This window comes from Alligator sinensis, unplaced genomic scaffold (genome assembly GCF_000455745.1).
Source record: "Alligator sinensis unplaced genomic scaffold, ASM45574v1 scaffold1261_1, whole genome shotgun sequence".
NCBI classification, from domain to species: Eukaryota; Metazoa; Chordata; order Crocodylia; family Alligatoridae; genus Alligator; species Alligator sinensis.
Window position 1 is genome coordinate 615,818 of NW_005842789.1, and position 24,561 is coordinate 640,378.

A 24,561-nucleotide genomic window follows, 5' to 3' on the forward strand; every position below is an offset into this window, starting at 1 on the left:
GCAGTCCTATGAAGAGTACCACTGTTATCCCTCTCCCCGCATCACCACCACCACCAAAATCTGCTTGCAGCACCACGAGTTCCTTTCAACTCTCAGTCCCAAGAAATGCCCCACATTAAAGTAGTACAGATTGGTCAGTAAGGCTGGGTCACATGTATGGTTATACCTGGATAACTCACGCCCTGTTGGATGCATTTCAAGCTGCCAAGCCAGAGGTCACAAGCTACCCAACTGTACAGCTAGGGTGGTATGAACTCATTTGAAGTGCCACATTGATTTTTTTACCATTTAAAAATAATTTTTCTTTTATTAAGATGTTAGGGTGGGGCAGGGCAGGGCTAGCACTACTCTGGGCAATTATATTGCTCGGGAACCTTTAAGCAAATGAAATCCTTCTCGAAAGCAAGGCTGTTTTGTCATTTAATGTGAGCTTGCCACAAGGAAGCCTGACTTAAAGAGTCCCTTAAGTTGTGCCAGATGGCTTCTCTTCTCCAAGGGGTCAGTTCCCAGGATGGATGGGCAGAACAGGTATTAACACCCTAGGAGAAAAGTGAGTCCAGCTGACCAGCTGGATCTCAAAGAACAGTGCTACTAGTAAAAATTAGACCCCAAGCCCAAATTGAAGTGACTCCTCCAGGAACCCACTGTGCTTGCAACTGCTCCAACAATAACAAGTCCAACTGCTAATGAGGATCTGACAGGGCGGGGTGCCATTAAAAACTACACATACATTTTTTTACTTGGATTATTGCAGTGTCTGGAAGTCCCAGTCCCAGACCAGAATGCTGCTGTGCTAGGCACCATACAAACCCAGAACAGTAAAACTGTCCCTGCCTCAAGTGAAAAATCTACTATACTCAGCCCATTTTCTAGAGCTAGAGCCTCCACAGAAATGTCCATAATGCAGAAGCAATGGATAGGGAATACCCATGACATCATCAATCCCTTCCTCCCCAACCCTCTCCCCCCAACCAATACCACCAAAACCTAGGAGCAGGATTGTTCCCAACAATACAGTCACCGGAGTTTTGTCATGGCTAGCATTAAATGACTCAAGTCAGGGGTTTCTATCATTTCCCTAAGGAGGCTGTTTTGCAGCATCGTGGTCAGGAAAATCCCCAACTCAGATTTTCCCTTTGTTCAGTCTCAGGCCCTTGCTGTGGGTATGGATCTCACTACAGAATTCCTCTTGTTATGTTATTACAACCCAATTCTGTACAAGAAAGAAGGCTGGGCTCCCCTAGTGAGACCTGCTATGTCAAGGTTGAAATCAAACAGTACACAGAAGCACAGAAAATTAGGGTGGGAAGGGACCTCAAGAGGACATCACATCCAACCCCTTGCTCAAAGAGGACTATCCCCAACTACATCATCCCAGCCAAGGCTTTGTCTAGCCAGATCTTAAAAACCTCCAAGGATGGAGATTCCACCACCTCTCTGGATAACCTGTTCCAGTGCTTCACTACTCTCCCTGTGATAATTTTTCTCCTAATATCCAACCTAAACTTCCCTTGCTGCAACTTGAGACCATTGCTCCTTGTTTTGTCATCTGCCACCACTGAGAATAGCCCAGCTCCATCCTCTTTGTAACCACTCTTCAGGAAAATGAAGGCTGTTATTAAATCCCCTCTCAGTCTTCTCTTCTCCAGACTCAATAAGCCCAGTTCCCTGAGCCTCTCCTAATAAGTCATGATCTCCAGTACTCTAACCATTTTCCTTGCCCTCCACCTGACTCTCTCCAATTTGTCCACATCCTTTCTGTGGCGGGGTGGGGGCAAAAATGGCACTGTGACAAAAAAGGCTAGGTGGCCAAGAACTGTCTAGCCTGCAGTTTGGGGGGGGCACAATTTGGAGGGTACAGCGTGAGCATGTTTTGCTGTAAAGTTTTGTAAGTAGGGTACCTAGATGCCCTTTTCACCCCAGGGGCAGATAGCAGTCCAGGCCTGACAGCAGAGACCACTTTCTGATTGGTTCTCCATGACTTCATGTTTCATTGTATTGAGTGAGTGGTGCCCCCAGGTTCAGAGTCTAGTTTTGTAACCACTCTGGTGCTGATGTGGCTGACTGAACATGAAGAGGAAAAAAAGTGAGGCTCCAAGAGAGCTGGGGGGGGAAGTCCCAAGAAGGACAGTGTGGAGAGAAAGGATAGTTCCGGGAAAGAGAGAGAGCAAGTCTGAGGAAGGAGAGCAGGAGCTGCAGTGGCACAATAAAGACTTCATGTTTGGAATGGAGCAGTCTGCTGTGCTATTTGGGATGTTGGCACTCTGACACTTCAACTCCAGCTCTGAAGAAGAAAACACCCCCCTTCCTAGAAGCTGACCAAAGAAGAAGCTCGTCAAGGTGAGGGTGCTACGGATTGCCAGGGACAGAGAAAAGCCAGGGTCTCAAAGCCAGAGGCTTGCCCCTTGTGAAGCCACGCCAGGGCTGGCATCAGGAGGTCCTCTCACAACAGGGGACCAGACAAGCCCTCTTCCAGGGGAATCCAAAGGCAGAGCTTCCCTCTGAAAGGGTCACTGATTCTGTGACAGGCACCCACTGACAAGACCCCTCTCTGTGTCCAATGCACAAAGGACATACCCGCTCCTGTGCCTTTTAGTTTGGGAGGTCACCAGTTCAACCTCTGGTATATCAGCCAAAATGACAGCCATCACACAAACACACCCACACACCAAACCAGACATATGTAACCAAGGTTAGGTGCTGCAGTAGAGCCTCCTTGGCTCCAGGCCCCCTCAAATCAAGTTCCATCCTGGACAAAGAAAGGCAAAATAAAAAAGAAGCACATAGGCAACAGCTGCCATGGCCAAAAACTTAGGCATCATCTTCGCCCCCTGTGATCCCCCACCTCAGCAAACAGCAAGTGTAGGCAGAAAAAGCCATGTCAATTTGCACCATCTTTGCTTGTCCACAGTTGGCATTAGTGCAGCTGTAAGGAAGTCCAACCACTGATGGCTACAACCTGAACAAACCCACACTGCAGACAAAGCCTTAGCAAACTCAGCAGACATAGGTGCCTGAAAAGGCTGTGAACCACAGGAGCAAACCAGGCATCACACAGAAAATCCCCTATCAAGGCCATGGTGTGCAGATGGTGCAAGAGAGAAATGGAGAGGTCTCATTCCAGTGGCAGCCAAAATCAAAGCCTTAACCCACAGACTCAGCTCAATTATACTGCTCCAGACTTAGGAGGCATCTTCCCCTTCAGATTCCACATCCTTTGATATTTCCCTTTCTTCCTCCAAAGCAATCCGCCTGAAATACCACTAGCCCCTTCACTGCTCCCTCATCAAGTGATGCCCAACACTGCTCTAAATACAGCTACAGGCCACTGCATAAAGACCAATGCTGTCAGGGGTAAGGCTGCTTCTGTGATGCTGAAGAGAGAACCTAGAGACACATTCATAAAGTTGTCCAAGAAACCAGTCTCTAAATACGATCTAATCACTCCTGACACTGGTCACAAAAGGATCAGATCCTGTTAGGAAGTGGCGGAGGTTTTTGAAAAGGTTAAGAAAAAAGATAGTGAAGATTTACAAACTGGTAAGCTTAAAGTACAGCACCTAATATTATCCATTAGAAATCTAAGCAAGCAGGCTTATTTCCAGAATGTGTTCAGCATTCACAGCTCAGGAAAACTTCAGATCCTTATCTACCTGGCCTAAAAGAGCGAGTTAGATGTCTAATTTCTTAGCACTTATGTTGGCACACTTCAGCTTAGCTCCAATTCTTTTTAAATTAAATAAATGCCTATGCTACCAGTAACATCTTCATTTACAAATGGGACAACATGCACCTGTAATCTAACACATTTTTAAAATAAGGAATTTAAGAATAAACTTTGCAGATTACAACTATTCCTCAAGCTCCTTGCTGCCTCCTGAGGTTTTACAATCTGTTTTAAAAAAAAATCTCTCCTCCCCATCACTGTGCGAATGCTCTGTACACAAATGAGGGTGAATGAACCAGCTGTGGCTGGTGGTGGCAAACCTGTAGCACATGTGCCACAAGTGGCACGGGCAGCTTGTGTGTGTGGCACAGCAGGGAAGCAGCAGATCACACCAGGAGTATCAGGCAGGGGGCACAAGGTATGGAGCAGAAAACAGAGCAGTAGATCATCAGGGAAGGGGATCGGAGTGACACTCAGGGAGGGCACAGGGCTTAATTTGTAGCATGCCTGCCAAAAAACTGGCCCCCCCACTGAGCTGAATAATTATAACAGGAAATACAATGACACTAACTCTAAGTGAGGGATAAAAGTAAAAAGATTTACCTCTCCAATCTGTTCCAGGCCTAGCCTCAGACTTTCATCCTACAGGCTGTTCTACATGGCTGAGAGTCGAGTCTATACAAAGCCTCACCGCTTGTATCGAGGTTCCATATAGGTGCAGGAGCCCACAGCACAGACCAGCATGCAGTATCCAGTCCCTAGGTATGACTTGTAGCAAGGGTTGGTATAACATTTCCAGACTGGGTGATAACTGACAGCAAAAAGATGTTCAAAGTACGTTTCTATTCTACCACACACATGCTGCAGTGTGTTAACTTGGTTGCAATTCACTCTGAACTTTGGAGAACAGTCTGGGAAGGGCCACTTTCATGGATGTCTCTGGCAAATGTCACTTGCATATTGCAAACCCTAAGCTTTATGCATTCAGCCAGCTGTGTGACATGTGCACACACATACACATGCACATCCTCCAGCACTCACAGCTGCAGACAGCACATGTGCGTGTGCACACATGGGGAAATGAGGGGGAGGGGGTGGAATTGATGGAAACATGCCCATGCCTTTAAACTGGCATGACCCACCCAAACAGAGTACAATTGAGCCTGTTATCCAGGATGGGCTACCACCCAAGGTAGAGCCAGCATGGCATCCTATACAGCTACTATGCAAGCGCACTGGAAACGAAGAGACTCACTACCCTCACTTCCTCCTTCCATTTCTCCCTTCCTCCCCAATCATACTGCCATCATGCAAGACAAGGTAGGAAGCTACCCTTAGTATAAAAGGATCTTCTGGCACCCATTGGGAAAGGGTAAGCAGAGGTCAGCTGTAGCAGTACTCTTGCATGACTAATTCTTGCTATTTCTTGTTCAAGGCTCATGAAATACAGTAAATATTTGCCCAGAGAAACCTCAATACACACAGGCACATCCACCCATCAAGAGGCACTGCTAGGACACAGTCAAGCTTGAGCATCTACTCCAAGCAAAGAAGTTTCACCTGGACCCTCCTCCATCATTACATACAAAAAATTAAGCCAACAGCAAGGCCACACACCTCTCCACATCAGCTAAGTTCTGTTCTTAGTCGCACGGTAAAATAATACCATTTGTTTTTCCACACTTGGACACTGCAGCCTGGATGGCAACATAAACTTCTTATCAGCCAACTCCAGGCCGTGTTACTATTCCCTCATTTTCAGCAGGCTAAAAATCATCCAAAATTGCTTCTGAAAAGGGGGGAGAAAAAGCAAGCATACAGCACACACGTGCAAGGCTGAAGAATACAGATGCTGTGTTTCAACTTAACATCAGGGTACAGACAGCAGCCTTCAACCTGCACAAAACACCCAGATTGCTGGTGAACAGCAACCTGTTGCCCTCCAGGTTGCTGGCTTTCCAGCTCACACTAAACAGATGCCAGAGCTCAAACCGGTAACAGGGCCTTGAGAGCCAGCACACCGAGCACAGCAAGCTCCTGAGTTAAACATTAAAATTAATAATGGGTGGGAGTTCCCCAGCCAAGCAGGAGGATCACAGGGCAGCGCAGCATCTGTGATGGGTGCTACTGCTGGGCAATGTATCCTAAGACTCAGCTTTCCAGCCTTCCACTGCCAGGAGAGCTACACAATAAGGACTCTATTTCCAGGTTCAAACTCTCAGCCCCGGACCGCGCAGCAGGCTCCTACACAAGCTTTTCCTGTATTTCAAGTTCATAAGGTTTTGTTTTTTTTAATCTCTCTCCTCGCACTATTAAGAAACTCAAAATTTGCTGAGCAGCTACTGTAAATAGGCAAAAGAGGTGGCAGGTACACAAGAAAATACGGGCCTCCTCCCACTGCCAGAGTTTTTTCCAGGCATTTCTTGACCACTGCTAAGAACGAATTTGCAATAAGCAGCTGCAGAATATGCAGCTGCACAATAAGCAATACGCCCAGAGGATTGCCATGCACATCAGCTCTCCTTTTTACAGATGGAAAACCTGAGGCAAACAGAAGGTAAAATAACATGCCTAAGGTCCCATAACAAGTTGGTAGCAGAATCTGAAATATGACAAAGGCCACCTAACTTCTAGTGCCTCACCCCTACTCTTCCCATTAGATCACAATGCCTCCCTTGCTGGAAGGGAGCCCTTTTAAACCACAAATAACTACCTCCAAAACAACAGTAGAACAATTACAATAAAGAGGGATTTCAAAGGAGCCATAGGAGTTGAGAGCCTAACTCCCTCAGGCTGCTTTGTATATTAAGGTGCAAACGGTCACCGATAAGAGGCAAGCTTCAAAGAAATGGAATAGACACAATGAAAATAATCAGTCTTTATACTGAACATCTCCCAGGCATTTTGTACATGTTAACTGATCCTGAGCTGAGAGGCTGGTTATTAGAGCCATCCGGTGGATGGAAGGGCTAAATTTAAATAACTAGCAACAAAGGAATACAGACCAAGTTCAGCTCTGAGGTAGGGAAGAGGAAACTTCATACAAATTAACAGAAGCTATGTCCCTCTGGCCTCACCTCAAAGCCAGTCTGGCCTCTAAGCTTCACCCACGTACACAACACCCAGAGAAAAGTGGCAAGAGGGACAGAAGCAAGAAATCTTCTAAGCCGAGTGCCCCCAAGTCTTTTGGAGTGGCAGCCTCAGTAGGTTCTCGTTCTACCCACACCCCACACATTCCCATCCCCGACAGCCTCCCTACCCACACCCACTCCTTTCGCTTGCTCTAAGGTAATACCCAACACAAACAATTTAAGCTATGCACATTTAAGAGGCAACACCTTTGTGGTGGCATGGCAGGAAAGTTTTATTGGCATGAGCACAGCATGCCGCTCATACAGGGGCTGAACTTCATACTCTCCTCTGCTTCCACCAAATTAAAAGGGGCCTCAAAGACACTCAGCCACTTCCCAGGCCTGGCCTCAACAGGGCAGGTGGCTGGAGAGGTAGTCAAAAGGTGCCAGATAGATATGATTTATTGCATGAACAGCACTGCCACTTTCTACGCCGCATTGCCTCTGCCCTCTGTAGCTGGATTCAGTAGGCCAGATCCTCCGCTGGTTTTACAGCTCCTCTAATGCCCTGTCTGATGCAGAACTGTCATTGCCAAGCTTATCACCATGAGGGGCAGGGGTTTTTCAAGTCTACAGAGCTACAAAACTGGTGACTCAAAATGGGGCGGGGAGGGAGGAACTGTTTGAGTGAGCCTGAGCATAAAGGCATCCAAACTTAAAGCCAAAATAACCAAGAAACCCTCATGCAGCCGAAGGGGACCATGGCACAGCACATTCTTGTGGATTTCTTGTCTGACTCCACGCGGGCTGAGCTGGGTGGCTTGGGACGGCCGGGAACCTCTCTCCACAGAGAAGTCAGGCTGATACGGAGGATGGAGCAGACGGGAGACAAAGCCCGCTGGAAGTTTCAGAGGAAGCAAGATGTGGAGGAGCTCAGGTTCAGGGGTTGGGGGGCAGGGGGAACATCTGAGAATCAGAAACCATTTGCTGGGCGCCTGACGAGACCAATTCCCCAAAACCACAGCTGCCGGCCAGCTGCTCCCCCTCGCCCCGCACCTACGCCACACCGCCGGCCGGACGCCTGTGTGCCTCCCCCCGCCGCCGCCCCAAAACCAGTGGCACCGTGTCAGCTCCCGGAGCCAGCACCCCTCCTCAGGCAGCTCCCCCCGGGGGGCGCACAGCCCAGCCCAGCCCCCCGCGCCCGTACCTGGGCGCTCCGGGGCGGCGGGATCCCGACCAGGCAGAAGGCGACTCCATTCATCGGGGAGCGGCGGCGCTGGGCACCAGTGGGCGCGGGCAGAGCGGGCAGGGACGGCCACGGCTCCGCCTCCTCCGGGCGCCGGGCGGGGCGGGGCGGGGGCAGCACCCGCCCTAAGCCGATCAAGGGCGGGAGCAGGGCCGGACACAGGCAAGGACAGGCGGGCACGCGGGGAGACGGCTGCAGCAGGACAGACGGACACCAGGCAGAGCCAGGCGAGGGCAGGGCTAGCACAGACAGACAGACAGGCGGACCCCGCCACCGAGCCAGGGGGCTGCGCCGGGCTAGGCAGAGGGATGGGACACAGCAGGACAGAAGACAAAGAGCGGGACACACCCCGGGAGAGAGAGCAGGACACACGGGGACAAGCCGAGCACAGGCTGGCACTGAGGCGGGGATGGCCGGGGCCGGGGCAGGGGCCGGCACAGGCAGACACCAGCAAGGGCAGCGAGCAGCAGAAACAATGAGCTGGCAGGGAGAGAGGGAGGGGAGCAGAGACTCGCAGGCAGACAGCAAGTGGCAGACACGCAGAGGGACTGGCCTGGGGTGGGAAGGACTGGTGAAATGAGGAGCAGCCAGCATCATTCTCGCAGCAGACACCAAGAGGGGCCAGAGCAGTGGGAGCAAGAGCAACAGAGAGACATCCCCCCAAAGACAACCTGGCATCGCACGGCACAGGCCGGGGGGCACCGCTCACCTGTTCTGTGCTTTCCCGCCAGGTGCAGCTTTGCCCAACGCTGACAGAACAGCTCCCTGGGTGCAGGAATGGCGCCCAGCACCAGAGTACGGGTGAAAATGTATAGGACAGCCGCCAAATGCTGGGCAGCTTCTGCATTGCACCCTGCCCCGCAAAACGGCCGTTTGCATCTCAGAATCAAAACCATCCTTAATCATTTTGATGCACTTCACTAAAATAAACTAATCCACCCCATGACCCCCAAGGAAGGCAAAAAACATCTCCGAGTGCTCAAGGCTTCGACAAGCAAAAGCCAGGCCAGTGGCTTAGGCACTAGTTTAGGATGTGGGTTCAATTCCCTGCTGCATGACAGGCTCCCTTCATCACTCTGAGCAAGTGAGGCACTTGATCTCTCTACCATGGTTCCCCCTCCACAAAAGGAGGATATTGTTTTCACCAATTATTAGGCTCACACTGGACAAAGCAGTTTTGATTTTGGCAACTGGTGATTTCTTAGAAGCAGCAACAATGCAAAGTGAAAAGCCCATGTGCGGCCCATCAAGAAGCCCTGTTCAGTTTTGGTACTTCATTGTTTGTTTAACTTGAGTCTGATAGCTGGTGGGGAAAAAACATAGAGTATGGTTTAAGATTTTGATTCTAATAAGCAGCTAATGCTTTAAAACAAGATCCTGGTAAGCAGTGGCATAATACAATGCTTTTGGCATTTGGCTGGCAGATTTTGATTTTAATATGTGGCTGACTTAATATCCAGTAGACACTGCGATACCACTGCCCCTCCCTCTGTGGAATATCAGGATGTGCCATGTTTCTGAGGGTTGTATTAAGTACCATAAACAGACAGCAGTTAGGGCAGGCTCACTGAGGTGGTCTGAAAAGCTGACCCCCACTGTGTGCACTCAGCATCCACAGACAATTCTGAAGATGATTTGATTTCATTTCGAAAACCTCATCCCTGAAATAAACCGCAACCAGCAACAGAAGTAACCTACCCCTCCATCTCCACGCGCGCACACACACGCGCGCACACACGCACACACAGAGCAATAAAAATCCCTACTGGAACAAGTGCTGAATGAGCAGTATAAATAAATGTCTGGGTATCTAGCACTTCTCATCGTGGAGACCAGGAGGACTCCCAGTGCCCTAGGGGACCATCTTCTAAGTGTACACTGATTTGAAAGCATTCTCACACCCACTTAGCATAAGTGTAAATGACTGTGCAAATGGAGAGTCAGTCCCCTTGTGTGCTGTACAAGCCAGCATTATCCTCTACCAGAGAGTTCCTGGAATATGTAGTGAACAATGTTTCAATCTCACTATTAATCCCCCTAATTTCTCTTGATGTCAGTTCATAGCAGAATCTCCAGGGCCCAACCCTCTTCCAGGATCATATCTCCAATCACTTTAATGAAGCTGTTTCAATTCACACCAGCATGGGTGAAGAATCAGGGCTTTAGCCCTTATCATGCAGCCCAAACCTGCCAACGTCACCTTCCTTCCTGCCAGAGCCAGCCCTAGCTGAGCTAGTCATCTCCCCTTTTCACAAAGCTTTTCTGCCATCACTCGCTCTGGGGAGGTGTGGGTGGGAGGCAGGCAAACTAATCCAGCAGAGAGGAAATAGAAAGGCACGTGACAGGAAAAGCAAAACAAGGCATGGGAAGTAAGGGAGGAATAGTGCCCATGCCTTTCTGGATGGAGAGATCCAGGCCGGGCTGGGGGGGATGGGAAATTAAAAGCTACAAGCATTGAGAATCCTGGAGCTAAAGGTCGACTTTGCCTTGAGATCAGAACAGACCAAGGGCCAGGACACCTGGGGTCCATTCCTAGCTCTTGCGTGGGTCTGATTTGCTGCTAATGGCTGGAAATTGGTAGCCAGGGCTCCTGAGTTACCATCCTAGTCCAAGAAGGAATTTGATCTAGTACTGATCACTAGGAGCTATCAGTCAGGACTCCTAGGTTCAATTTCTAGTTCTCAAAGTCTATAGTGCAGTAGTCTCCCATCTCTCCTGGCTCTTGTGCAAGCAACGTGCTGCAGGCTACATCATGCTTTGTTTTCACTGCCCAACTGAAAGAACATGGTTCTGTGGCAAGCAATATTTCCTGTGGGTGTGAGCAACATTGAAGGGTCTCACAGGCGACAGACTCATGGATTGAGGACTAGTGCTACAGTGACAGCAATTGGGAACTGGCCACCAGCAAGTCTAGGTACTCACAGCTGAGAACTAAAAGCCGAGACTCCTGGGTTCTCTTCCTGGCTCTGCCACTGACCCATCCTATGACCCATCCTATTTATGGCCTAGCTAACCCCACATGTAATATGGGGATTATAACACTATCCCACCACACAGCTGAAAGAACAAAGCTCAGTTAACTCTGGTCACGTCTACATGAAATGCTTACTGCCTGTTGGACTGATTCTGTTGCGCGTTAACACGGCTGGCAAAAAGCATTCATCTGCATGAATACGCAGTCAAATCAGTCCAATGGGCATTAAACGTCACTTTAAAAGCATTCATCTGCACTAATGCACAGTATATTAATCCAATGGGCATTAAGCATCATCTAAAAAGCATTCATCTGCACTAATGCAGATGAACTGATTACAGCGCATTAAATTAGTACCTGTTACTAAACTTAATGCACCACAATTACTACACATTAATGACTGTGTAGACACGCCCTCTGTGTGTTTGAGAGAAGAAAAAAATTCTCAGTATCGTTAGCAAACAGAAAAAAGCAGCCCCAGGGAGAGGCAGTCACTGGGGAGCCAAAGCCTGGCAGAACAACCTCAGGCATGTCAATGAAACGTGACATACCCAGAGCAAGATAAGAGCTTCAGCACAAGCCCCACTGCCAGGAAGCTGGCAGGCCTGAAACCACCCCTCATGTGACCAGTCTCCATCCACAATTATCCCAAGCTACCATCGCAGCCACACGATCACACCATCTGCCAGGGCCCGCTTCCATTCCACTGCCTGGGTACCATCATCGTAACACCCTTCACCCTGCCCGAAAGAGATCATAGCGAGAAAAGCAGAAGAAATGGGGGGGAAGCAGTTGCCATGGAAACTCGTCATTCGCACACGTAAATAAGCAAAGCCTCTAAGAGAGGCAGACTGAATGCTGGGAGCTTCGGCTTCCTCTCTCTCCCTTCTTGGTTTTTATGCAGCACAGAATATTCAAAGCTGCCTAGCTCCAAACAGGGAGTATCTTTTTAAAAATAAAGAGCCAATTCTTACTCTAGTGTTCAATGGCATGGCTCAGATTAAGACGACAGAGCAATTTTCATTGATTCCCAGTGGCTACAGGTCTGGCCCCTAATGTTTGGAGACATTTTACATAGCACTCAAAGCACTGTACAGAGTAAGGGCAATGACCTGCCACATGGTGTGAGGGGCTCATCAGCCCTCATCCCTCATTTACAGATAGGGAAACTGAGGCACAGAGCAGGGAAGTGACTTGTTCAGCTCATATGGTGAATCACTGGGAGTTAGTCCTGATCTTCAACCCTAACTAGCAGGCCACACTTTTCTCCAACAGCCAGAAAGGGAGCAAGAAAGCTGAGTTCCAATCCCACCTCTCTGACCAGCTCAGCGTGTGACCTTATACAAGTCCCTTTAACTCTCCAGGCCAGATGCTCCACTGGGCTCAATCCTTATTTCAACAGACTTGCACTGATTTAACCCAGCAGAGCTTGTGGCCTTGGGTCCCGCAGTTTCCCATCTGTAAAACAGAGATCATAACCCTACCTCAGGGGTGAGGTGTGGGGTAATATAGCTTAATTAATTAAGACTTCTAAAGCACTTTAGAGATGAAAATGCACTCCACTCTGGTAGTGAAAGCATTAATCAGGGGTGGGTAAGTAGAGGTGCTCTAGATGGGTCCACGGCTTTTCAGGCTTTAGCCAAGCACTGTATTTTTCTTCCTTAACTAAACTTTTCCTTGCACGGATTGGTAAATGGTCAAAGATGTTAATCTTTGCCTCGCTCTCTCTCACATACACACACACAGAGCATAAACACAGACATCTTGTATAAATTTTCCATGAAACAATTAAAAAAGTTTATATCAACAACTATTTCCTTAGGGCATTAAAAAAAAAACAACACACACACAACCACCACCACCGAAAAAGCCTGACTGAAATACAAACTTCAACTGAAAATAAAATAGAACAATGCTAGCTTGGGAGGGCATTCTGCTCTTCTAGCCCCTCACCCCATGAATTAACTCACAAAGATTAGGGAGCAAATGGGGGACCAGAAAAAAAACCCAGCTTCTACTGGGCAAAGCGCTATTGTCTGGCTGGAGAAGCCAAGAGCTAAGCCAAGCACCGAGGGTCAGTGAATCAGGCATTTGGCTGGACTACACTAAACCTAGGCTACAGTCCGCTGACCTGCTGGGTGACCTTGGACAAGCTATTTTCCCCTCTCTGTGCTACATTTCCCCTTCTGCCCACTGTCTGTTTTGTCTGAAAACACTGAAGATTAAGAACAGTCTCTTACCACGAGTTTGGAGAGCATCTACCTCTATCTGTTCCAGAGCCTGCTGTGTTGCAATTAACAGCAATCTGCAAGTTATCTATTCACAGCACGGCTGAAATGCAGCCACCTCTGGGATGGGGTATGGCAGCTGACAGCATTTCATGGCCTGCTGCAAGAGCAAGACAAAGGGACAGATCAAGGCAAGCCACTGTTCTTAGGAAATGGGCTGTGGGATCCTTAATGTCCATGGGGAACAGAGAGGATGTTGGTTTTCAAGGTCCCATCTGAAGGATCCCACACGCAGACTGAAGAGCATGAAATCCGATGAGATCTAGCTGACAAGGGCAAAAGGGGTGAGTCAGTCCTGCCAGGATACAGACCTGGGACAACTCCCCCAGGGCTGAAAAAACTTGAGACAGAAACAACCATGAAGAGTTGGGGGAGGAGGGCCTTGTTTCTGCTGACAACTTTTGGGAGCTCTCCCACTGCCATAACCATGCCAACATTCGCAGTGGTGAAAACACGGATGGAGCCCAGGTGCTGGTGTTTTAACTACTGCAGGCCAGATGTTCAAATGCTTGGCATCCACCAGATAGGCCAGACTGTCAAGAAAGATCCCATCTCATGTAGACACTGAAAGAAGTGGCTGGATTTTTCCTAAGACCTGGGCACAGAGGGTGCTAACAGCTGCTCAGAATCAGGCTGTTGGTGCTACAAAGGGCCATGCTGGGTGCGAAGCACACATGAAAATCAGCTTCTTCTTTAGGGTTGTACATGGAAGCTAAGCTCTTGTGGGGAATCTGGCCCCACAGCAGATAGACAGGCTGGGTTTGACCAGCCTTGGTGTCCTGCCATGGCTCATGGCGCTAGTTGAAACACAGCAAAAGTTCTTGGGATTATGGATCAGGGAAAGCCAATGTAACAGCCCCTTCCCCCTGGACAACCTTGGGAGTGACCAGTGACTCTTACTGAACTCAAGCAATGAGCTGAGGCATGAAGAACCTTTCCTCTCCCAGCAGGTATAAGCTGGAGGGAATAAAGTCAGATGTGAGTGATGGCTCACTTCCTTCCCATGGGGGGGGGCAGCAAGGCAGAAAGCTCCCCCTCCCCAGGTGCCCATGATTGGAGAGAGTGCAATGGGAAGGTATGCACCTGCCTGCTGGCGCCCCAAAAATGTGGAGAAGCTCTTTGTCCCAGAGCCAAGAGATGTCCCACCATTCCTGAGGCACCCAGCAAACCCCTTCCCCAATTTGAGGCCTGCACCTCCACCATCCTCCTTGTATGTCTGTCCTGCTATGATGTCTGCCTCTCTTCAACCTCCTTTTCATCTGTGTTTCTCTCCCTTCTTTCATGCTGCCCATCTCGTCTTTTCTGTTGTCTCAGTTCCTTCCCTTCTTGCCAGCCTCCTCCTTGCAATCCATTTCCACCCAATGTGTTACTTCAGGGCTCAGAAATGGATCCAAAAGAGAAGGGGGACTTAGGCTTTGCTTGTATCAGCTGCTGGAGGAGAAACGGGGTGAAGGGAGAGGGGTGGCATAGGGAAGACAAGGGGACATATAGGCACCGCCCCCACTCAAGCCACCAAAAATGGTCAAAAATGGTCTTACAGTGCAAATCCTGTGGTGACGGACATGAACATGAAAACATAGAAAGACAGACATGGTGTGGGTGGGTAGGAAGGAAGGAAGGAGGTTGGATGGACAGATAGCCAATCACAGACAGAAGTGAATGGGGACTGATAGATGGATATAAATGAAAATAGGCAGACCAACAGATGGATATGAATGGGGCTGGATACAAATGGGAATAGACTGACAGACCCTACCACTTGGCAAGATAAGTCCTGGCCAAACTCCTCCATCCCTAAAGCTTAGCATCCCTCCTAGACCGCTGCTTCTTCGTTCCCTTTTACCACTCTCTTCCTTACCTGCCCACCCTGTGCCCTGCAGCTGCCTTTTACACAGCTCAGGGCCAGGTAGGGCAGCTGCATTTCATCTTCAACCTGAAACCCCGACTCTGGGGACAGCAGCGGGAAAAGTTGAGATATGTCAGTGGGCAGCCTAAGCCAATGCTTTCTGGGACGGGTTTTATTGGCATGAGCGTTACTGGGGTGAAGCCTGGTAGAGTTGTAGGGTGCTAGAAGATGCAATTAGTAACGTTCCTAAGAGTCAAAGGCCCAGTGATCAGCTTCATCACTTCCCAGCAAAAATGGCACAGGATTCTCCATCCAGACAACAGGCTGCTACACATACATTCCAGTGACATTAGTATCTAATGTTTCCCTTTCCTATTTCACCCTGAAAGCTCCTCAAAGCTTCTTACTTACATAACATGAACATAAGCAGGACCCCCTGACCCCCACCCACACACACACACTTTGATCACCTCCTCTGAAATACAGCCACATCTTGGGTAGGATTTAGCAGTTGTCTAGGAACCTACGCCAGAAAAAAAAAGCTGCATCCAGGTGAAAGTGGAGGCAGATTGAAGGGAAGCAAGACATAGTGACCCCACTGGGTTACAGCATTCACTGGCCTGCAAGCATCAGGATGCTAGTCCAGGGACTGCGGCTGACCTGCTGGGTGATGCTAGACGAGTCACTTCCCTTTTTCTGTGCCTGCTTGCCTGCCAGCTGCTGTCTATTTCGAGAAGGCTGTCTCATGCTATGGGTACGTACAGCACCTAGCACAACAGGACCTTGATCTCAGGTGGTGCCTCCAGGGCTACAAATAGTAATAAAGCACTGAAGGCACTTCCTACAGCCCCTTACTTTGCCCCAGGCCCTTCTCCCCACAGAGTAACACTGTCTGAGGTGAGAATCCAGTGGTGCAGAAGCCTGAGAAGCAACACAGCTAGGGCCTGTCTGACTTCCAAGGCACTGCAATTGAAGGAGACCTTTCATTTTCCCCCATACAGCAGTTCTGAAGGTTCATTTTCTAGGGTTCCCTATCATGCAAAACCCATTAGCAAAGAGGAGAGGAGAGAGGCAGCAGCCCCGCTGGCCCAGCTGCAGCCCTCAGCGCAGTCTTCCCTGGAAAGACTTTCCAGGAAACCTCTGTACTGCATTTCAGATGCAAAGAACAATCCAATCTAATCTCAAGCCGTTCCCGGAGCCCTTCAGTGGACAGGGCTCCAGACTGCTCCTCCCAGGGGACACAGGGCGTGTCTGGCTGGGGTGTCTGCCCAGCTGCCACCTGCTCAGATTTTCCATCTGTTCACGCCGGTCCTGGTGCCCCTTCTTCCCATCCTTCTGCAAGAAGGGAAGTGAGATCATATCCTGGATATAAATTATCAGTCTAAGTCCACAATGGACAAACTCTCCACACCCCTCCAAACACATGCCTGCCTCCTCCCAGCATAGTCTTAGCGATTAACTGTGCCAGCCTGGGGCCTCCCAATACAAATGCATGGTGGGCAGCGTCTTGTCTCTTGGGTGATGCCTTGGCTGCATTGGGCTGATGTCAGGGCCTTGACAAACTGGCGTGCACAGATCTGTGCCACTCCCCTTTGAACCTGAGTGACCACACAACCTCTTTGGTCCTGACTGAAAAGTGGCAATGTTATCAAGTGATTAACAGAGGAGATGGAGCATCAGGACTCTATAGCTATATTGCTAGATCTGCAAGGCTTGGCCTACTGCTTTGCATATGGGTTCTGGCTGCTAGGACTCCTGAGCTCCTGCCCTGACTGTGAAGGGAAGGTGATCTAGTCCTTAGAGAAGGGGGGCGGGGGCAGGGTTCCTGGGTTCTGGTCCAGACTCAGCAATTGTGTGACTTTGGGCTCTCTGTGCCTCACCTTCCCCATCCCTAAAGCAGCACTAATAACCTGGAGCACGTCTATAAAACGCTTTGAAGACTCCAAGCAGGAGGCCACTTTGTTTTCCTGCAGCTATTGCACAACTACTTTTCAGCCTTGCTCCCAGCCTTCTGACAGGCACCAACTGGGTAGAGCTTATCTTCCAAACTGCTCCAGGCAACCAAACTCCCAGGTCCCATTCTGCAATCAGAGGAAGGTTGAGACTGACAGCCCCTTGCCTGTCTCCCTGCATGCATCTTAGGGCCAGAAATCAGCTCAGCCATGGGTGGGGCAAGCAAGTGGAGTTCCCCAGCTGTGGAGCCCCTGGGTGGGCTTTAGGAAAGAGGTGTAACTAGTACAGAAACCTCTGCATGGAGCTGGGCTGAGGAGGAAAGGGGCTGGGAGGTGCTTGGGGCCCACAACAAGAGACCTCACCTCCCATAAGCCCTTTTGTGACCCTTGGTCCTCAAACACTCCCTACTACTGCAGCCAGAGCATGAGATATAGGCTGTGCCTCTACCTGGCTAGACCCGGGTCTGGCATGGAGATGGTTAGAGATCCCTGTGTCTGGTCCTGGGAGACAGGAACACCACACCCAATGGGAGCTTTTTTTTTTTTCTTTTAAAGGAAAAATTTTAACCAGATCAGGTCCAAATCCGCTTGAATAATTCAGGAACCATATGTGGTCCTGCTACCAGCAAGTATCCTCCACCCCAGCCTGGGGCTTCAGATACTTCCAATTCCTTTGGCAGGCATCCTACATGCAAGCCCAAGCCCGAAGGCTTGGGGATCGGATGTCCCTGAGTTTCGCTTGCCTTCAGCTGTATGGCCGCAGGAGCAAACTAGGGAGGAGTCTCCCATTTCCATAAAGTTGGCATGTAGCCGAGATCCTCCCACTGGAAGCTGGCCAGTAGGAAGCTAACTATGAGGCTCTCCTAGGGAGTCCTCTCAACAAGCAGACAACAGTGCACCCACCACTACACAGTGCCATTTTAATTGCGTTGCCTCGGTCAGGATACTTCTCCTCCCACCATCATGGTCATGGTATTTCCCCTGCCAGGTAAGCTTGTGGGAGTTTTTGTTTGTTTGTTTGTTATGGAAAAGTTTTGTGTCCCAAGTCAAATCAGCCAAATCAATTCCAAATCCATGTGAATCATTCAAGAACCATGTGTGGCCCTGCTACTGGCAAGCATCCTCCAACCCCACCTGGGACTTCAGAGACTTCCAGATCCTTTGGTGGACACCCTATGGGCAGGCCCAAGCCTGGAGGCTTGGGGTTTGGATGCCCCCAAGTTTTGAATGCTGCTACAGAAGCAAGATAGGGAGGAGTCTCCCATTTCCATAAAGCTGGCGGGGAGCCAAGATCCGCCCACTTGAAGTTGAAGTGGAAAGCTAACTGTGAAGCTAACTGTGAGTCCTGACCACAAGCAGACAAGGGTGAAACCCTCCACTACACAGTGCCATGTTAATTGCATTACCTCGGTCAGGGCACTGCCCCATGTTCATAGTTTTCCCCCGCCAGGAGGAAAATCACCTTGGTGGTCATGGTATTTCCTGCTTGTGAGAGGCTGTCCACCCCCAGCACTCATCCAGAGAGTTACCTATGCTGCTGTTGCACAGCCCTGAGAAAAGGGGCCGGCAGGGAAGAGAGAGAAGGTCCTTAACCCCGAGCCAGCCTCCCTGCTCCATACCTGCTCTCCTGGACACTGCAATCTCAGCTGCAGCTGATAATAGTCTCTGCTGCTCCTTCCCCCACCCTTGGCAGCTGAGAACAGGTCCCAAAGCCCCACTCAACTCTGCAGCACTAAGAGGAACAGGGGCCAACATGGGAACAGCAGAGGCACAGCTCAGATCCAAGCCAAGATACGGAGCCAGGGTTCGGTTCCAGCTCACGATGGAGACTGAGGGGTGCTGGGCACAGAGCTAGGGGCACTGGAAGTGCCTGGCATGGAATCCAGGGAAGTCCCTGCAGATCCCCAACCTGAGTCAGCTTCCTCCGCAGGACGGAAGGGGAGTATGCCTGGCAGGTTCCTCCCTGACAAGGACAATGTGGGCAGGGAGGGAGACAGTCCCTGCTACCAGGTGCTGAGACTGGGCAGCAGAGGGAGGAGGCAGGCTGGGAGCTGCTGAGGGAAAGCTCAGGGAGGTTAGAGGAGAAACTGCCCCCTCTAGTGAGGGCTTGGGCGAAGTGTCTGCTGCTGGGCAGGTGTGAATGGGCAGGGGTCTTGGGAAGCGGAAGAGAACCCATGTCTTTCTACCATTAGGGTCCTGACTGGAGGAAACAAGGGCCACTAACTATGCCCCAGCCCCCCCAGTCCATCCTACAGCTCTCCAGTGCTCTTGCACCAATGCTGCCTTGGCCCTGCCAAGCGCAGGGCTGATGGCTTGTTTACTTCCTCCGGTACCACTGCTATTTCTAATTAATTTTCTCTAAAAGGGGGGGGGGGAGGGAGGAAGGAGGAGATAGGACCTCAGGGGAACCCTAACCGGCGCAGCGTCACCAGCTCCGCAGGGGCTCCTCAGAGGAAGCGGGGGGAGGTTGTCTGGCACAACAGCACCTGCCCCTTGCTTGGTGCCATGGAGTGGGGTGGACAGGGAAACTGTATCCAGCCCAGTGCTACACATCAAGGCTTTGGGACCAGTCTTGCCTCTCCTCATGGCTGAGGGACTATTCCATCCCCTTCTTGTCTGCCTACATCACATTCACACCTCTGCTCCCCTCCACACCTAACCCTCAGCCCCCTCCCCCAAGCCCTCACTACCCCGTCTCTCTCTCTCCCTCCTTCTCCCCTGCAATCTGCATGCTATGTACCAAAGGAGATGCCTTCCGGTTTGTATATTATGTCTCCTTGTCTAAAGTGGCAACCCCTAGTCCTGCCTGGCTCAGGGGCCAAGGGAACAGTCAGCAGTAACGCAAGGGACACCCTGGCATGGATGCCCCGTGACAAACTACAGCAAAACATGCCAGTGCAAAAGGAAGCTCTTGCACTGGTTACCCTTGAGAGGGAGAGAGCAAGTGCTGCATAGTCCATGACTGCAGGAAAAATCGATCCAATGAGCGCAGTGCAGTTAAGATGGGAAAAACCCAGCTTCGATGCCATTATCTGCTGGGAGCCACAGGTGATGCACTGAAGAGCTGCAGATGGACTGGGGGCCCTCAGCTACGTGTCACTGCCTTAAACTATAGGCTCTGTGGAGCAGCCACTATCTCTTAGGCACCAGCCACACCTGGAGGCCCTGCTGCTATAGACTCTCCCAGCAAAGAACTTCTAGAGTAGGTGTAGCTCAAACCTCTGCTGTTGCCAAGAGCCACTATTCCAAGCCCCCATCACCCCAAGGGGGATGAACTCAGCCAGCCAAGGTGCAGTTTTGAGGTTATAACTGTGACTATATTAGAGGCTCCTGCTGGAACAGCTGTGTCATCCCCCCGAGGGATCGCCCCTCATCACTCCCCTGCCCAAAAGAGCTTGGTGTTCTCATTGCCTTGCTCTGTTTGTTGGCCTCCCAGCACATTGGGGCCCTGGGTGTGGTTCGCTATGCACTCCAACAATACAAACCTTACTGCACAGGACAATTAGCATGTGCCTTATTTAAATTGTTAGAATATGTTCTCAGCCATTGTATGGTCAAGTTTATTACAATCTTTAAGTGTAACATGGGACAAGGTGAGCCAGCTTAAGATAATTGTTGGTCCCATACCTGGCACCGCATTGGAACTGACTGTCCATCCCAGCCCTGGGACCACACCAAAGCTGATTCAAGACTCCCATGCAGTGCCAGGGATGAGATCAACAGCCAGCAGGCTATGCTGGTATTACCTTCATGGGGCAGTTGAACAATACCTAAACATGTGTTACTTAACACAATCTGGAGACACTCCTCCCCCAAAACGTCCTACTTTGCTATGATATGATCGCACTTAGCATGTGTTTTGCTGCTTATCTCCTGTATAAGCTTTACCTGGTCTAAAATTAGCCTTGTCTAACCACTAAATGTTTTTAAGCAATATTTAGCAAGACCTCTAACCTAGGTTTTTTTCCATTCCCCCTTTCCTGAATTTTCTAAAATGGCTCACACCTCATTATATCCTCTAGCCTGATCACTCCCTTCACTTGTTTTTCTCTTACGCAAAGTTTGCGTAAGAGAAAAAAAAAGTAAAAGCAAGAAAGTGGTATACCATATTTCCATTAAGCATAGTCTGCAATGTCCAGATACTGCAATGTCACATTTTAAGTGCAGTTAACACATTCTAAGTGTAATGTGCAACCAGGCCCATAGTTAACAAGAACAGCAGCAGATGCAGCACTGACTCTGGAGTGCCAAGAGGCTGGGAGGCTGGAGCTCTCTCCTGAGACACTTTCATACAGCACCAAGCACAATGAGGACCCGATCTGGTTTTACCTCCAGTCACTCCCACAAGATAAACATGAACTAAGACAACCAGTGGAGCATGTGGGGAAGACTGGCTGGCAGGCTGCACGTGAGTGTCAGTCATTTTGGGCAGGGCTACTCAGTATCAAGGCTCCCTTATGTCAATACCCTCACTGTCACCACCATGCAGGAGCAGAACAACCAGCCGACTGCCTGGGCAAGAGCAAACCCACTGCAGGCCCATGAAGGACTGGGAGGTAAGGGTGCCTAGAGCATCAGAGATGACCAAGATGGAGCAAAGACCCACAAGACTGCACCTCCCCCAGGTCTGTCATCTCCAGTCTCTCTGTACCAGCAGGTCAAGAACATCTGCTAGCAAAGATTATTAAAGCTGATCACAAAGGGGAGTATTCAACGCACTAGGCATAGCACAGAGAGGGAGATGGTGTCTGCTCCCCTGAGTTACCATCTGAATCTGAAGAGTTAAGAAGCGGAGAAAGGACTGTAGGTCAGCACTCCACAGCTCTGCTAAGCATGTCAGGTCTATACTCAAAACCCCTCTGTGGAGGGCAGAATCCTCCTTTCTGCTAGTAGGTACCTCACCTCTGCTAAGCAGGGCAAGGCTTCTGCCACTGTCCAACAGCTGACAGGTATATGAGAACACCCCTACATCATGAGCAATCAGCCACAGTCCCCCCCTGCAGCTGATGCCTTCCCAAGGTGCACTGCACGCCTTGGTGGCCCAGCTGCTGAGTGGAGCTGTACAAATCCCCAGAGGTACATGGATGCATGTGCATTCTGGTGCCTTGGCAGTGGGAGCAGCTGTCTACCACCACAACCACGTCAGTGTCCACCAGACCAGAGGCCTGGGGAAGTGAAAGGCTAGGCACTTAGAAAAGAGGCAGGTTTGCAAAAGCACAGCATGCACCTAGCTCACCTGGAAGGTCTGAGCTGCCTGAATGGGTGCTGAGCATTTCTGAAGACTCTGGCCAAAATAAAACAGAAACACAGATATGCATTTTTAAAAGCTAATCTACATGTTTACTCTCCGCACATTGTAACCAGTCAGTTTCAGATTTCTTTCTAGACCATTTGTTTCTCCATCTCCCATATTCTAAGGTTCAAGCCACAAAAGCAAACTGTCTAGAACTGTCTAGTGATTCTCAGCTAGGGTGATGCAGCAACCCAAGGTGCCTTGAGATGCTTCCAGGGTGCCATGGCATGCCATACAATGTTAGCACTGTTAAGTGCACAAACATTATTCACAAGATAAACCCAGAGACTTCAGGTAGGAACCCATAGTATTAAAAGCATTCTGACCCGTTGTGGGCTTTCTGAGTTCTTTGCAATAAAGGAATTGCTCCATTATTTTTCTGTAGTCAAAAACAGTGAAAACTAAGAGCAGGCATTTTCCAAGAGGTGCCTCAAGCTAACAAGAGGTGCTTTGAGTCTGAAAGGTTGAGAACCCACTGGTCTAGAAGCAGCGGTGGAACCGATCAGCCTAAGTTAGATGGCACATTCTGCAGAAGACTATTTTCTTGTTCCAAAAGAAAAGAAAAGAAACAGAAAAGCTGTTTACACTGGATTTCCTGAACATCATCATATTGTTTGAAATGAAGAAAAGCAAATTACAAAACTCAGCCAAGGATCATTCCATGGGCCTGATTCCCTACAATGCTTAGTTCAAGTTACTGTAGATGATCTTCTCCACTGCCAATAACTTAGCTTCAGTGAAGGTGACCACACTGAGAAACAGCACCACACAGCTATACACAGGGATTTGATTAGCAGCAAAGAATGATTCAATTAGCAGCTGATAAGTTGTTGTAACATATGAACTGCCATGTCCCTGTTGCACTACTACCTCAAGCACCAGCAGCACTTCATCTTCAAAAACCTCCTCTCCTGTGACAGGCCAGCTGGCTCAAAGCAAAAACACCAGCACCATTTAACTCAAGCTAAAGGATTTTGTGTGTGGATGGGAGCTGAATTAGAGGCAAAGCCCGAGTTATATAGCTTGATGTAATGATTCATTGAAGATGAGCCCTGTTGTTTTTCTATCAGTCTATTTTGGTCTAAACAAGGGGCTGAAATAATCTGGCTATTTTGGTGGGAAGTCACAGACACAAAATCTGTGTGAATCAGACCTTAAGAGAGAATCAAGCTAATTAAAACAGATGATCCATTGCCCAGCTCTTTGCATAGAAGAGTTTGCAACCAATCTATGGTAATATAAATAGCTCCACAAAGGGAACTAATCAGGGTCAACTCATGGTTATGGGGGTAGGGAAGTGACATGACCCCAATTTACATCAGCAACCTAGGATGACCTGGGCTTTGTCTCCACTAGGACTGGACCTCAAGAGGGTTCTCTCCATGTAGAAAACACTCCCTTTTCACACTGAAGTCAAAGCCCTGGAGGAGCTCAGTCTCTATACCAGGTGCAAACTACCAGTGTGCAATGCTACCAGATCAAAATGGTCAGCTTATCCATCTACTTTGAAGTGATGAAAGTACCACTATACAAGGCAATGAAGAATCAGCCTTTAGGGGGAAGATTTCACAACGGTCTAAAGGATTTAGGAGCACAGAGCCTTGTGCAAGATACTGAAATTTAGGAATCTTTGAATAATTCTTTCTGGAGGAATATCATGCATCTTCCAGGAACTTGCAGCCTGGGTTTAATATCATTACATCAACCAACAAACTACATTGAATACAACATCATTAAAATGCTGTTCCTGAGTTGAAAACCTTTTTGGGAGGAGCAAAAGGAGCAAATCTTGAAATCTGGTAATCCTACTTCCAGCCTGCTTCTCTTAGGACATCTTGGTACCAATTCTGGTCTCACTGATACCATCTTCATGTTGCCGTAACTCTAATGGGCCCAATTCCTGGCTAGCATAAATCAGCTTCAGTGAAGCCATGCTGATTAATACCAGCTGAGAACCTGTCCCATTGACCTGAGCAAAGTTGCTACTGGTTTCGTATCGCTTAAGGCCAGATAGGACAATTAGATCATATAGGCTGGTCTCTTGTATAGCACAGACGATTAAGTTTCACCCAGAAACCACTGTATCGAGCCCTAAACCTCTGGTTAGCCTAAAGCATTTTGTTCCTCAGGAGACTGAGCTACGTGCCACAGGCTGAGAACAAGAGAGACGGCAGTGCCCATTTACATTTCTGCTGCTGTGATCCGTATCCGGCCCTTCATTCCT

At 49.3% G+C, this 24,561-nt stretch overlaps 1 protein-coding gene across 2 annotated transcripts in view; it reads right to left on the minus strand.

Annotated features, from left to right (window-relative positions):
• Nucleotides 1-24,561, minus strand: part of ARHGAP23 (Rho GTPase activating protein 23) — a 145,322-nt gene that overhangs the window by 113,146 nt on the left and 7,615 nt on the right. Inside the window, exon 1 of one of the 2 annotated variants that reach the window (XM_014525349.2) lies at nucleotides 7,946-8,067. The exons of the other annotated variant lie outside the window; for it this stretch is intronic. Coding sequence (XP_014380835.1) covers nucleotides 7,946-7,999 — 54 coding nt within the window. The 5' untranslated portion in view covers nucleotides 8,000-8,067. Of the gene's footprint in view, nucleotides 1-7,945; nucleotides 8,068-24,561 lie in introns of those variants that run through there. 2 annotated transcript variants of the gene reach the window in all.